Genomic DNA, 15,234 nt, shown 5'->3' with positions numbered 1-15,234 from the left:
TATTCTTATTTCAGAAAAAAAGACAAATTCTTCTATTTTATTACCATGTCCTGTTTTCAGGATTAACCACAGTGATGGGCTAAACTGGAGGGTTTTAAATACACACATATGCACACACACACATTTCAAAATCTTCACTACAGTGAAAATGACAATGATCTATGTGAGGAAAACAGGGCTGCGTCAGAACACCTGGCAGACAAAGGTGGAACCTCGGTTCTAAGCTCTGGCATTTAAACAAGTACTAGTGCCTAGACACGGGGCTGAGGAGAACGCTGCTCTTTGTGCCAGTCATGCTATTCTCACACCAGAACAAGGTTGCCCATACTCCTGTTATCATGGCAGAGTGCTATAACACAATCGGGGGCTGCAATGAATTGAAAATAAAGCTCCAAACCCCAAAGGGGGGAAAAAAACCCTTAAAAAGGAGCTACATTTTACTGAAAAGGAAACTAAAATGTGCCCCCTCCCAATCATAAACCACCACTAAATGCTTTAAATGTTTTTATGAAGTGATCCTTTCATCCCCCAGCCTGGGTAAACCACCGGGTGTGGGGAAGAAAGCAGCAGTATTAGGTATGCAGTGTTGCTAGGGAACACTCTAGCATCAAGGAGCAGCCCCACAGCGGTTTCAGTAGCTGGTGAAGGGCTCCCCTCCACCCACCCTTTCAGCTTATTTAAATCCTAACACTGGGGTTAGTGGACTGAAGTGTATGTGTAGAGAGGAGGGGGAGAACCCGGTTTTGTTTTTAAAAGAAGCCATTAGAGAGAGGGATGGATGTTGGGAGAAAGGCAGGATGCAGCCAACAGCATGCTAAGTAAAAGGAGGGGAAAAAGAGGGATGAAGAAGTGGGTACTGGGAGGTGAGAACAGGTAAACACGTGTGCGCACAGACAAGTGTGTGCATGCACAGACACCTGCACGCGTGTGCACGCACACATACACACTCACAGACAAAATATGTAGAAAAATGGAGGTTAAGGAAAAAACAAAAAAGATTCAAAATTAAAGGAAAATGACATATGTAAGAGAGAAGAATGTGAAAAGACTACAAAATCAGCATCATCAAATACAGTTTTAAGAGCAGAAATGTTAAGAAAAATGATCATTCGGAGAAACTCAAAGACTATATATACATATATCAAAATGGAATATTCTCAACTTGGGAGTCTACTGCAAAACATAAAGACAAGATGGAAATTTGTCTGGATATGAACTGAAAGATAGAAACCTGCCATTCTGCCAAGGTGTCTGACATCAACAAAAAACATCTATAACAACCATGAAAAATATAGTAAATGGGCTTTGAACTTTATGTAGAGATTCAAATATGATTTCTCCATTTGAGAACTGAAATAGAATCTGGCAGTTAAAAGTAATCTATGATATTTAATACTGTACAGTATCAGCATCTCCAAATAAAATATTGTTTTAAGTCTCATAAACCAATCAGTAATAAAGGAAAAATATAAATTTATGTATACAGAGTTAACTTTCAAAACACTTTTAAAAATTAGATTTACATAAAATTTAAATATGTTAATGAAAACATTCTGATTTAAGAGAATTACCATAGATCCTTAGTTCAGTTGTAGAGACTACAGTATCATAAACACTGACTTCTGACTAACATAAATACTGATATTTCCTTTTTTTAACAAGTAAAAAAGAAATTTAGTAATGGTATGTTTTTAGTCATAGGACTTAAAATTTAGAAGTGAATAAAAGAAACCTGCTTATAGAAGTAGTGTGACATCAAATAGTTATTAATTTTCAATATAATTTATGATTTCATTACAATAATATACCTTCATTAAGATGGAAAACATATATTTATCTGCATGTGCTTATGTACATTTTCCGCTTACTGTGTAATTTTTTCTGTTGCCAAATTCAGGGCATCCAGATGCATTTGAGCCAGTCGTAATCCAGGAAATGTCAAAAAAGCCCCAATGAGTGAACAGATAATAGCCAGGAAAAATTTGAAAGTAAGTTTTGAAACAGGACCCCTAAATAAAATTTAAAAAAAAAAAAAAAAAAAGGTAGTAAGTTCTTTAACTTTCTAGGAATTTCCTTTCTTCTAATTACTTTACAAACCACAATTCGTAGTAACAAAAACTAAATAAATTTTTACAAAAAGAGTGCTCAGACTCAATTACCTACAAAGGATTTTGGTCAACTAGCATCTCTAGCCACACTGATAACAGCCCAACCGGCATATTCAACACAGAATTTGATATATGACTCAGATATAAAGTTATTTAATCTCTGGTAGTATAGAAATTAAGTCAAAATAAGAGCAAATCCAAATAAGAATTCTATCAAACATATTAACTTTATACATATGTAAAAATTAGAAGTGAGGATATTTCTAAAAGTCCTGAAAAAAGAACTCTTTCCAAGGATTAAAAACACAAAGCCACTTACAGTAAATGTTTCACAAAAAAATGAAAAAATTTAAACTTAGGTGATACTTAGTATTTTTAAAAACTTACTGAGATTCTAAACCTTGCTTTTCAAGAAACTGCATCGCACTATCTGAAAAATTTGTAAACCCTGCAGGGAAAAAAAAAATTATTCTTAATACAGACTCTCTTTGGAAATAAAATGTTAGGAAACAGAACATCTTAAATCTTGAAGTGACTAGCTTAGGCTCTTTCATGTGCTAATTAGTATGCCATAATGCAATAAAATTTGGTTATTAGCAGGAACAGTCTTTGAAAACATGCCTTTGATATTTGTACATTCCATAAGTGTGCATAAAATTTGCATCAAAATTTGCATCTTTATCTATGTGAGTAAACTTCAGCATTGCAGAAACTTAAATTTAACTTTAAGGAAAAAATGAGGGGGCAGCATTTTGGAAAAAGCTAACAAAAAATTTAGCTAAAACAAACAAAAAAAGAAAATTAAGAATAATAAAGGTTAATTATTTAGAAGATTACTGTACATCTCAAACCTAATTTTAAAAACATAAAATATAAAACATAATTAAATGAAGTAAAAAATATTAACACTTGATAGAGCAAAACCGATTTTTAAACTTGTATGAAATGATTACCTGTTTCGAGTCCAAATTCCAGATAGTTTTCTGTTACAATCAAGACTGCCATTGCTTTTACAAAGAAAAAAAATCCAAAGGTAACACAGACTGATCTCTCACCACCATCTTCTACTTTAAAATAGTGTGTAGTTAATGAAAATAGAACTTTGCTGCAGAAGATAAAGTTCAGGAAAAACCACAGGTAACTTTGTGGGAGTTAAATAGAATCATCTTTACAGGACTTAAACTCCAATAACATCTGACTACAACATTTATTTTGATTCTAAAACATGTCTATCTACAAGGTGCCCTTTGGAAGGAAGTGAAAAACTAATGAAAATCTGATTAGTCTTTCAGGAAATAGGACATAAAAACAAAGCAAATTTTAGTGAAGTTTGTAACATTTTAAAATTAATGAAAAGTGCACATATACATGTTAAGCTGTAACTAGGGACGGAATATATTTCTGTTTTATTAGATTCAAATTTTACTAGGAGGTTATTATAATAATTTTATGAAATAGGTTCTCAGTGACATGAAAAGCCAAAGTAGAGGTTATTTTAGGAAACTACCTTTTCTTTGGCATGTTTTTTGAGTAAATTACATTTAGAATTAAACACACAACCAAACATCACAGAAACCATCAAACCTTCAGTAAATCACCCAATAATTCAAAATTTGAGAATTACTAATAGCCACTGGTAAGCTGGTATCATCATTTCACAGATTACCATTAAACAAAACACCTAGAGAAAATAAGTTCCAGCTGAGTACTCAAAAACAGCCAAAGGTACAGCATGCTTATTAAAAAAAAAAAAAAGCTTTTCTGTAAAAATATTAATTATTTTATCTGAACTCCCCCACTCCTCCAACTAAGTGATCAAATGAATATCAAACCAGTGGATGATGCAAAGCTAGAATCCAGATTTCCATTATATCAAATTGTTCTTAAAAACATAAACCTGCCAAACCAAATAATGAGGTGCTTGGCAAAAAAAAAAAAAAAAAAAAATCTATAAAAGAAACTTTTACATCAACTCCATGTCAAGCATGGAAAAGAGTAATAGCTGTCATTTAGTACTTGCGAGTGCTAGGCATTACTAATTAATTTCATCCTCCCATTAGCCAACTATTACCATTACTCTACAGATTTTAAAAAACTGTGGCACAGAAAAATAACGTGCCCAAAAGCACACAGCTTAATTAGAGGAAGTAAGGATTTAAATCTAGGCAGTTTAGATCCAGAATGTTCACTTAATACTGCCTCTTCTAAACTGTAAATAGCACCTAGGTCATGTGGTAGTTTAGCAGTAATACAAGAAACCTAAAAACAGAGCTGCCATGGAAGATGGGTATAGTTCAAACATTACAATGATCAGAAGAATCCTTCACAGAAAGTTGGGAAAGGATAAGAACTCTCACCCCTGTTGCTCAAAAAGCTGTTCTTTTTTGCCCTATTTAAAAATGGGTTAATAAACTTATTGCCCATTCTCTCTTTCTCTCCCTCTCCCTCTCTCTCTCTCTATATATATTTTTTTGGATACTATCTAGCATACTGGATAGAAATGCAGCGTCCCAGCTGCTCTAGCTAAGGTCACCTATCCAAAACTAAGACAACTTAAAGGTAATAAAGATAGATGACTTTTCGGCAGTTTTCAAATGGAACTTGAAATAAATCTCTACTGGAATGTAAAGTCCATTAAATCAAGGATTCTTCTCTCTTGTTCACTGCTGTAGTTAAGAGTTCCAAGAAAAATGCCCAGCACATAGTAGGTACTCAATCAATCAGTGAATGAATTTTGCCATAGAAATGTTTTTACATGGCAGTTTAGGTAAGCAGAAAATAGTATTAATTCTATGCTGCAAGGGTAAATAGATCTTTTGAAAATGATATCAAAAACAACACTTTTTTCCTGGGACAATATACTCGAAAAACAAAACAAAACAACCCACTCAATGTAGAAAAAGTTTTAGTCTACAGATCTGTTTTTATTATTGGTAATAACAAAAATATAAATTATTTACCACTCATGGTTATAAATTTAAAGGACTGCCTTGCTTTTATAAAGGCTATGGCGTTGTTTTAAGGCTTACTTAGAGGGTAGTTTCCCCCTTTAAAATGTAAAAAAAAGGTAGTACAGGAATAGCTCATCTTTACTCACTTATTTCAGATGAACCAGGCCCCCCAGAACAGTACATGCTGGGTATTTTATTAACGCCCTTTACTCGGTTCATTTTTCAGTGAGTAGCATCCCCTGCCTTTCACTGTTCTCATCTCTTCTCATGTTACTTCCACACCAGCTAACCTCCTTTTCACATAAATCTCTCTTCTTTTTCTTAAATACCATGATGCAAGATAAATACTTTCTCTAATCTGTTCTCCTAATTACTTATTAGTAACAGTGCTATTTTCTTTGGACAATTATGGTCTTGTATACTATGTTACAGACAAAATGAACTGTCATGGGCTAATATTGCTGGGGGAGATGCCAATTATAGCATTATTTCTTTTAAAAAGTATTATTTTATTTCTAGGTATTTTAGAATACAGTCTACACATTAGTTTGGAGATACTACCTACAAATCGCTGTATAAGAAACTGATTTCAAGTAATATATTTCTTCATAGATTGTAATATTTTTGTTATATTCTATAAATAAAATACCCAATTTGCTTCTAAGGTAAGACAAAACCAAATACTGAAAAGCTAGATGATAACCCCTGAACTTCTTATATAAAAGACTTCTACATGTTTTCATATTTACTATAGTGAATACCTGCTTTAGGGTATGTAAAACCAGAATACACATATAGAACTTCAGCATACAACTTCTGAAGTCATTTACCAGGTATGTTAAATGTCTTCTTATATCCACCATAACTCAAGTTAAATATATACTGGTTAAGTATTTGAACTAATTACTTCTTTAATGTAAAAAAAAAAATAATAAGACTAATAAATAAGCAAATGCCATTAGTTTACAGTTATAACCCCCAGCAAATATTCAGTACTCTATCACAAAGTTATTTTGCTCAATTTAAGTCTGTAGTACTCTAGTAATAGAACAGAGAAATCTAAAACTCAACTGAAGTGAAAAAGCTAACCCACACAGTAATAGATGTCAGTTTCTATTACTGAGCACTAAGGGGGAAAGGGGAAGCTAAATTGTTTTTATAAATCCTCAAGTCTTATAAATCTGAAAAACCAACAATCTCTGCAATTTACAATAAGAATTTCAAGAGTGATATTTACATTGTTCTTATTTTGCAGTGTGGTATTTTGTGGCAGTCCATGTGTTATCCCTTCATAATTCTTTCTGAAATCAGCCAACGTTATTGTACAAATTCTCCCTAACATATCTGTCAATCTTTTTCCTATCTTGGCTAACAGCTAGTAAATCATTTACAAGCAGTAAGAGTATATCGCATCATTGCAAAAGTTGGCATGATTTTGTAATATTCAGCTTAAGCAGGATTGTCAAAATGATAGGATGTCAATTTCAGTTAAAATGATTAATGAGAGTTTAACAAAGCAAATTTAGGTTCCACATCATTTTAAGATGTAATCTGAATTATTCTTTAACTGTTTTACAACTTAATCACTGCATATATTCTATCATTATATTTTTCTCAGAAAGTAAGAATATCTTAATTTTAGAGTTTTTTCATTTATGCTCTCACATCAAAGACAAACACTGGTAGTCTATAGCTGCTTAAAGTATAAAGACTTTCCAAAGCAGGGGGGGGGGGGGGGGGGGAGACGGTAAGACTATATACACCACACAGGGCCCTGGCCCTGACAGTAATCAAGAGTTTCCAGCGAGGGGAAATAAAGGCCGGATCTGCCCAGCCATCAACATAGACCTGCTCCATTAACCTGGGTGAAAATACATTGTAATGAAAGATGCTTCTGAGAGGAGCTGCGTTTGCATACAGAGAAAAAAGCTACAAAGTATTAAGCTAAACCACCATGCATAATCTAAGCTTGTAGGATCGTTTTTCTAATTAACAAAAGTAAAAACACACTGTAGCTTAAATTTACATTATGATTTAGTTTTCAGTAGTTTACTTAAAAACTACAAAATTAAGACTTCTCTGCTTAAAACTTCCTAACTTCTACTCAGAGAAGAAAAGCATTACACATGTAAGCTCCTATTATATAATTATTCCTTTTAAAAAGAAAAGATTTTATTTATTTGACACAGAGAGAGAGATCACAAGCAGGCAGAGAGAGAGAGAGGGAGGGAAGCAGGCTCGCTGTTGAGCAGAGAGAACGATGCGGAACTCGATCCCAGGACCCTGAAACCATGACCTGAGCTGAAGGCAGAGGCTTAACCCTCTGAGCCACCCAGGTGCCCCTATACAATTATTCTTAAAATAATGCAATAATAAAAGCATAACCTCATTATATCTATGATTAAGTGATATCAACCACTTTATTAAGAGCTGAAACCAGGTTAAGTGTGAACATTATGAAAGCAAATTAAAAAAAGATCTGACTTTTTCAATAAATAGGACTACTAAACTTTTCCCCATGCAAATCACTGTTTTTTTTATAATGAAGTAGAGAATCTATCTCTGAGTACCAAGTTTTCTAAGAAAGCAAATTAGGAACAATTTTACAAGTCTTTTAAACTTCATCTTAACTTTCAGCATTAAAGGAGTGAAACAAAAAACAATGTTTAAGATTGATGATGAAATTCTAGAATACAGATGCTCCAATTTTTCCCTCTAGGATATTCTGAATCCTGTTGTTTCTTACTCATTTAAGTCTTCTCCAAAACTTAAAAATAAAAGAAACACCATTGGTGGTTCATTTTACTATATCAAACACTATACATCCATCTCTTTCTTGGCGTTACACACTGGGAAAGAATAAGAAAAACAGAGTAAGATTAAAAAACAAAATACAGCCCATACCTCCCTCAAATCACAACTGAACTGCTTTTGAGAGCTACTTATGATCTCTCTCATTGGCTAAGGGCTCTAAGCCCAGGCTGGAAAAACACTGCTTCATTTTTACTGAAAATGGATACAGGAATCTAGAGACAATTTCCAACTCCTTCACTTACAATGAAAAGCAAAACAAAATCTTAGCCAAAAGTGCAATGAAATGACCAAAATGAAATTTCTCAAATATTACACCCACCGCAATACTTTGTTACCATAGAATAATTAAATTACAAAATATGTCAACACTCAAGGGAAGAAAATAACAAAATTAGATGCAATGTAATCCAGGCAGGAAGCATAATGTTCCTTGTATCACTACTACCTTAATATATTAACCACAAACACCTAAAACGTTATAACCTCCGCACCCTCAATTCATATTGAATACTGGATGAATCTTGAAACCAAGTTTCTATTGAATCCCATATTAGAACAAAACCTTCCCATAACCCACAGTATAAAATACACATACAATATTCTGAAATGTAATATTATGATCTGGCTACACCCATATGTTCAAGCTTTCATTCAACAGTCCCCAAGCCTCTACTTAAATCAGAATGGTGTGTTAACATTTTCTAAAGGTAACAGCTATACTGTCTTGGATCACAACCTATTATCTGAACTACTTTATTCCCTTCTACCTACTCAAAAACGTAAGCTCTACATCCTTTGTAAAGCTTACCATTAACTCTCCAGTCCATTGTCTCCCTCTTCTGAACTCACAGCATCACTATTCTAATTCACCTGCTATGTTTATCAGATGCTATCTTTTAGGCTCCACACCCAGCATGGAGCCCAATGCAGGGCTTGAACTCACGACCCTGAGATCAAGACCTGAGCTGATCAAAGAGTTGGATGCTTAAGTGACTGAGCCAGCCAGGCGCCCCATCATATGCTATTCTGAACTATAGTGTAACATAGAGGGAAAGAAAAGCATTCTCTAGATCTAGGCTGCCTGCTTGAATCTTACTCTTTCTATGTGATCTCCACGTAAAAGTTAAGTAACCTCTCTGTGTCTCCAATTTCTTCATTTGTAAAATGCAGCTAATACATCTAAAACCTCAGAGGGCTGTTTTGAATATTAAAGATTTCTTTGTAATTTTTAGCAATAATGATGTTTTCTACATAATGGAATAAAATAATCAACTTCCAATACCAAAAAGTAGTATGATTGTATACAAGGACAAATAGATTATACAATAATAAAAAAATAAGTTAATTTTACTTCATATACAATTCCCAGTTATATTTCAATATTTCAACCTTTTCTGTGAAAATCTAACCTAGGAGGTACAATATTCTACATAACAGCAGGGTCGTGTCAGGCTGAAGAGAGAGGAGGGGAGCTGCCTTCTATGTGAGTAGAAACTGGATGCCCAACTCTCCACTCCCTGTACAGTCAGATAACAAACATCACTGTGACTCGAGCAGAAGATGAAGATTTAGCCTCTCAAGAAACTGATTCTGAAGTACACAATTTAGATTAAGGCAACTGTACTGAAATCAGAATAAATGAAAGCCTACATACTCAAAGGTGTTCTCACCTTCAGAACATGTGCAGCAGGCTCACACCCTCAGGTGAGGAGAGCAGACTCTCTTCTAGAGAAACCAAAAGGCCCCAAAGAAAAGACCAACAGATAATGACATTACAGTCTACCCAGAACAAAACTAACTTCAGCATTAACAAGTTTTAATCTCCAGAAAAGCTAACCAAGCCCTACTTACATAGTTTCCAACTCACTTGTAGTGTCTGACTCCTAACCATGAAAGAAAAGCAAGGAATCTACAGACATTAAAGCAGGGATCAGAAAACTTTCTGTTAAGGAACAGACTGTAAATACTTCAGGCTCTGTGGATCATCAACAGTCTCTGCAGCATATTCGTCTGTCTGAAAAATACGATGCAACTCAGATGCAGCAGGCCAGTTTACCAATCTCTGTATTAGAGGAGAGCACCTTATGTAAAAGAGAAAAAAAATAGCGTTGGGGAAAAAATAACTTGGAGAAAAAAAAAGATGAAAAAGGCAACAGAGTGAAAATTTTTTACATTTATGTTTTTATACACAGATATCTACATATGAGATGTATCTGTATTTCATAAAGTTATTTCATTAGGCTAAGCAAAAATCAACAGAAGAGGCAAAATAACTTTTTATAAGATTTATTTGACAGAGAGACAGAACGAGATAGGGAACACAAGCATGGGGTGTGGTAGAGGAAGAAGCAGGCTTTCCGCTGAGCAGGGAACCAGATCTAGCGCTTGATCCCAGGGCCCTGGGATCATGATCTGAGCTGAAGGCAGATGCTTAATGACTGAGCCACCCAGGTGCTCCACAAAATTTTTTACAGATTTTATTTATTTGAGAGATAAGACGAGAGCGAATGAGCACAAGACAGGGTAGGGACAGAGAAGCAAACTCCCCGCTGAGCAGAGAGCCTGACTTGGGACTCAATCCCAGGACTCTGGGATCATGACTGAGCCACCTAGGCATCCTAGGCAAAATAAATTTAAAAAAATATGTTTGCAAGATAAAGTTGAGGCAAAGTTCCATCAAGCATAAACGGTGACAAAATGAGAGGATCAATCTAGGAAGTACAGTATCTGACTGAAAGAGAACAGGGAGTGGGGAGGTTACAAAAGGGAATAAGTTATCAAAGACAACATAAAAGATATTTCTAAAATCAAAGTATCTAAATTAAAATAGCCTACCAAAATCCCAGCACAAAGAATAAAAAAAAAAGATTTCCAACAGGTATGTGATCATGAATCTTCAGAAACCAGACAGAGAATACTGTAAAAACTTCCTGAGAAGAAAAATAAAACAAATCACATGCAAGATTACATATCATGACGCTGTACTTAACAGTAAAGTCTGGGGTTGAGAACAATGAAACTTCTTCAGAATTAAGAAGAAAAATATCAACAACCTGCAATTCTATATCAGGTTAATCAGAATACAGAATTAAGACACTTTCCAGACTGCAGTCTAAAACTAGTGACCGTGAATGCACACATCATCAGAAAGCCCCACCAAAACATTTGAACAAACCAAGAAAGAGAAAAACACTGAATTGTGGAAATGGGAAATTAAACTTAGGAGAAAGGCAAAGAGAATTCCAAGATGACAACAAAAGTAAGTCCCAGAATGATGGCTGTCTGGCAGGCCTGAGGGCAATCCCTCCAGCTAGAAGCTAGAGAATGAAGTCTTCAGGAAGGGTATCTCCACAGGAAGGGGAAATGTGTGGAAACTAATACAAGTTATAAGCGACTTTGTGGAAAACAATACCGAGAAGCTAGTGGAATTAATAATAAGAAATACAAAGAAAAATAAGTAAATTTTTTAAAGTAATGAACAAAATTACACAAGAAGCTACAATACTTTTTAACGCTCACATATGAATTATATTTACATTGGTATAATAATTATTGGATATTGAAACTTTACAGTAAAATTGTGAAGTAATTAAGAACATAAAGGAGAGGAAGCAGAGAGGATGGCATAATTTAAGGAAAATCCTCACCTATCAGAACTGTTGAATTAACAGTTAGTAGTACTAGCATTATATTTAGAAACACAAAGATCTTTAAAAGCCAAAATAACCAGCTAAAACACAAACAGAAGTGGCAAGGGAGATCAGGAAGTGGACTTGGTTTTCAAGACAACATGTTAAATAGTTTTGTCTATATAACCTATGTGTACACATTGTTTGACAAACATTAACATCTGGAGAAATTCAAACTAGGTTTTAATAGTCTTTTTTTTCAAGATTTATTTATTTATTTATGTGACAGACTGAGATCACAAGTAGGCAGAGAGGCAGGCAGAGAGAGAGTAGGGAAGGGGTAAGGAGGCTCCCCGCTAAGCAGAGAACCAGATGCGGGGCTCGATCCCAGGACCCTGGGATCATGACCTGAGCCGAAGGCAAAGGCTTTAACCCACTGAGCTACCCAGGCGCCCCTTAATAAAGTCTTGATCTACAACATACCCCCCACCAATGCCAGAAAAAAGATACAACGTGTCCTGGAGTTTAACAGAACCTAAATAACTATGAATTCACAGCATAAAGCATGTATGTTTGCTTTACCACCTTTTCAATCTCATGCACTGAAATTATTTCCACATCCTATTAAAATATAGTGACATGTTAATGGTAATTAATATTAACCGTTAGAAATGCTTCAATGCCATGAAACACTACCATCGTAAAACTGTTATGATTTCAATCCTTTTTAATCATCCACTGGCAAAAACCTGATGTATACACAACCCAGAAGAGAACAGAACAAATATTTAACTTATTTTATAAACAAATAAACAGGCAGCTTTTCCAAGAGTTCTACTCTTTCTCCAAAAGAAAAATATCTGGGGAGCCTGGGTGGCTCAGTCGGTTAAGCATCTGCCTTCAACTCAGGTCATGATCCCAAGGTGCTGGGATAGAGCCCCACATCGGGCTCCCTGCTTGGCGCAAAGCCTGCTTCTCCCTCTCCCATTCCCCCTGCTTGTGTTCCCTCTCTTGCTGTGCCCCTGTCAATAAATAAAACCTTAAAAAAAAAAAAGAACGAACGAAAGAAAGGAGAAAAAGAAAGGAAAAAGAACAGTATCTGTGTATTTTCCAGCAATAACCCCAGTGCCTAAAAGTTTATTCCTGACCAAAAGAATTATGCAAAGATTTGCTGAACCAACTGAAGTCTATCATGGGATTTTATTTTGTAGACTCTTCACCATGTTTCAACTCAAAACTCATCTGCTTGTTTCACCAAACTTTTGGAGCAATGTGTATTTTATTCAATTAATATATAATAAGTCCAAACTTGTTAAATAGTATATAGTAGTAGACTAAAGAAAAACTTCCTATGATGACAGACTTTTGTTAGCATTTGACATATGAGAATATAAAACAGGCTGATTTTTTGAGACAGGCGAAATAACTACACTGTGGTGCCCCATTTAGAGTTCCTCACCAGTAACTGTGGTAACTCTATTTTGAGATCACTTACAGAGACTCTCTATACTAGCTAAGATAGTAAAGTTTTTGTTGAGCTACTTACCAAATGTCTCGAATACCTAAATATAATAGATTATTTTGATAGGAAAAATCCTTCTATGCTCTAGTCCCATGAATATGCTTACTAACTGTAAATTATTCATATAGAAAAATAAGTAAAAGACTATACCTGAAATATGATAGGAATGACTTTCAAAATTAATTTCTCTTAGTTCCTTTAAATCTGTTCTTTCTTCCAAGTAAGATATACTTACTTTTATCCTTTCATACATAAATACAACCTGATAATGTAAATAACATTATACCAAAAAAATTAGGCTTCTGTATTTACAGACATGTATTGCAAAAAACATTAAAGACAAAACATTTCCTGATTTATAATTTAATGGAAATAATGATCAAGTACTTTGAGTAAACTCTTCTGCTATCTTTATCTTGCTATTATTTTCATAGATCATCCTGTATATTAGACTTTCATAAAGAATATATTAGTAAATATTCAAAACAGCAAATGCAAAACTACTGATGCAAATAGTCATTTTCTTTTAATAATTTTTCTTCCTTTTTAACCCCTCAGTCCCAGCTGAATGGACCACATACTTTAAAGGCTAACTTATTTTACTTTAGATAACAAAATCTCAACCCTTAAAATAAAAAGAATGTTAGAGATAGGATAAATTTTTTTTCTGCCACATGGCTGACATTTTTAAAGTTCTAATGTAGTATCAACATTTTTCACAACTGGAATTAAGCAACTATACGGGCAAATACAAAAATTTCAGTATGTAAGAAAAATCAAGGATAAGTGGAAAGATTTACTCAGTAGGAAATATTTTAAATATATTTACCTTTGAGCTGAAGGAAGAGCTTTTAAATGATGAATAGGCTCAGTTTTTAGATCTAAAATGGCAAATTTCTCTCAGATCTAGGTTAGCAACTTACAGAACAGCTACTTATAAAGTTTTAATTTAATTTGTACTTGCATTATTTTAAAGACCCAATTCTCATTTTAAGAAAATGTCTTCTATACCCTAACATCTTGAAATTATTCAAAGATATTTATCAATGCTTTTTTTGAGAAGGAAGGAAATAGAAAGAGATCCCATTATGAAAGAATTTTGTTGCCAATACACAAATCTAATGGATACTATCCTAAGAATAAACACAGAGGTTTTCCAGAAGTTTCTAAAAATTTTTTCAAAAAATTTATAGTATTTTTTAAAAATATCATGTTTCCACTCAATTAAGTCATTTTCATGTAAACTGAAAGTTTTCTACTCCATGAGAGATTATAGTCTTGTTTTTGTGACAACTAACAATAAAAAGGTTTCTTCTATTCAAATGGCTAACCCTCCTACATCTATTTTTATATAAGAAAAAGCAACCAAAATACTGAAAACACTGTACTTTGCATCGTCACTGCAAAGCCTAAAATCTATCAAGAATCTGCTACAGTACATACACTGAAAACTAACAAGTACATTAAGCCTTATGACCTATCAAGTAAAATCATTTTAAGAAGATTTGAGTCTGTCTTCCAACTTAAAAAATAGAACAACCAACTTGAATAATTTAAACTAAAATATTTTTTCATATTTTCTTCAGAGAAGAAGGTTCAATTACTTCAAAGAGAAAACAGAGAACCTAAATTTCTCTCAGTTAGGCAAAAAACAAAAACAAAAAACCCCCAAAACAAAAACAAAACTATTATGCATGTTTAGAATTTTTCCCACAAAACCCTCAACCTAGCCAGATTGTAGAAGGAAATAACAGTCATGGATTTTGGGGAGCATAAAATATAGGTTTTATTTAAAAATAAGCAAGCAAACAAGAAACTATTAACTAATGATCTGGATTAAAATAAAGCAAAATAATGAAGATTATCCTTAAACTTTTAGGTGTAGGAGGAAAATTATCACTTCCTAGCCAAAAGGGGGGAAAAAGTCTCAATTATAAATTAATAAACCAGAAATACTAGTTTTATCTCCCAAAGTAAGTTCTCTGTTTAACTCTGGGCTTCTGACCTGAAAGGCAAATAAACTGGCAACAATGGTATCACAGAAGATCTCCAAAAGTCTGTAAAAGAAACAATCTTTGACATACCATGCTACGTACAAATTTTTAACCAAGTACTTTGGTTTAGACTCAATAGCTTTTATTCTGTTCCTTTCTCACCAGGAGACTTGATGGCTTAAAGATGTAGTTCACTTCAGGGTTTAGTGTTTCATT

At 34.0% G+C, this 15,234-nt stretch overlaps 1 protein-coding gene across 3 annotated transcripts in view; it reads right to left on the bottom strand.

Annotated features, from left to right (window-relative positions):
• TMEM161B (transmembrane protein 161B) overlaps positions 1–15,234 on the bottom strand; it is a 69,712-nt gene that overhangs the window by 6,059 nt on the left and 48,419 nt on the right. Inside the window, exons 6-8 of one of the 3 annotated variants that reach the window (XM_045999889.1) lie at positions 3,062–3,249; positions 2,496–2,556; positions 1,869–2,009 (exon numbers count right to left, since the gene is read on the bottom strand). In XM_045999889.1, coding sequence (XP_045855845.1) covers positions 1,869–2,009; positions 2,496–2,556; positions 3,062–3,249 — 390 coding nt within the window. The remainder of the gene's footprint in view (positions 1–1,868; positions 2,010–2,495; positions 2,557–3,061; positions 3,250–15,234) is intronic. The other 2 variants (XM_045999890.1, XM_045999891.1) reach the window with 2 other exon arrangements.

This window comes from Meles meles, chromosome 3 (genome assembly GCF_922984935.1).
Source record: "Meles meles chromosome 3, mMelMel3.1 paternal haplotype, whole genome shotgun sequence".
In the NCBI taxonomy this organism is placed as follows: domain Eukaryota; kingdom Metazoa; phylum Chordata; class Mammalia; order Carnivora; family Mustelidae; genus Meles; species Meles meles.
This window is presented reverse-complemented; position numbering and strand designations above follow the sequence as displayed.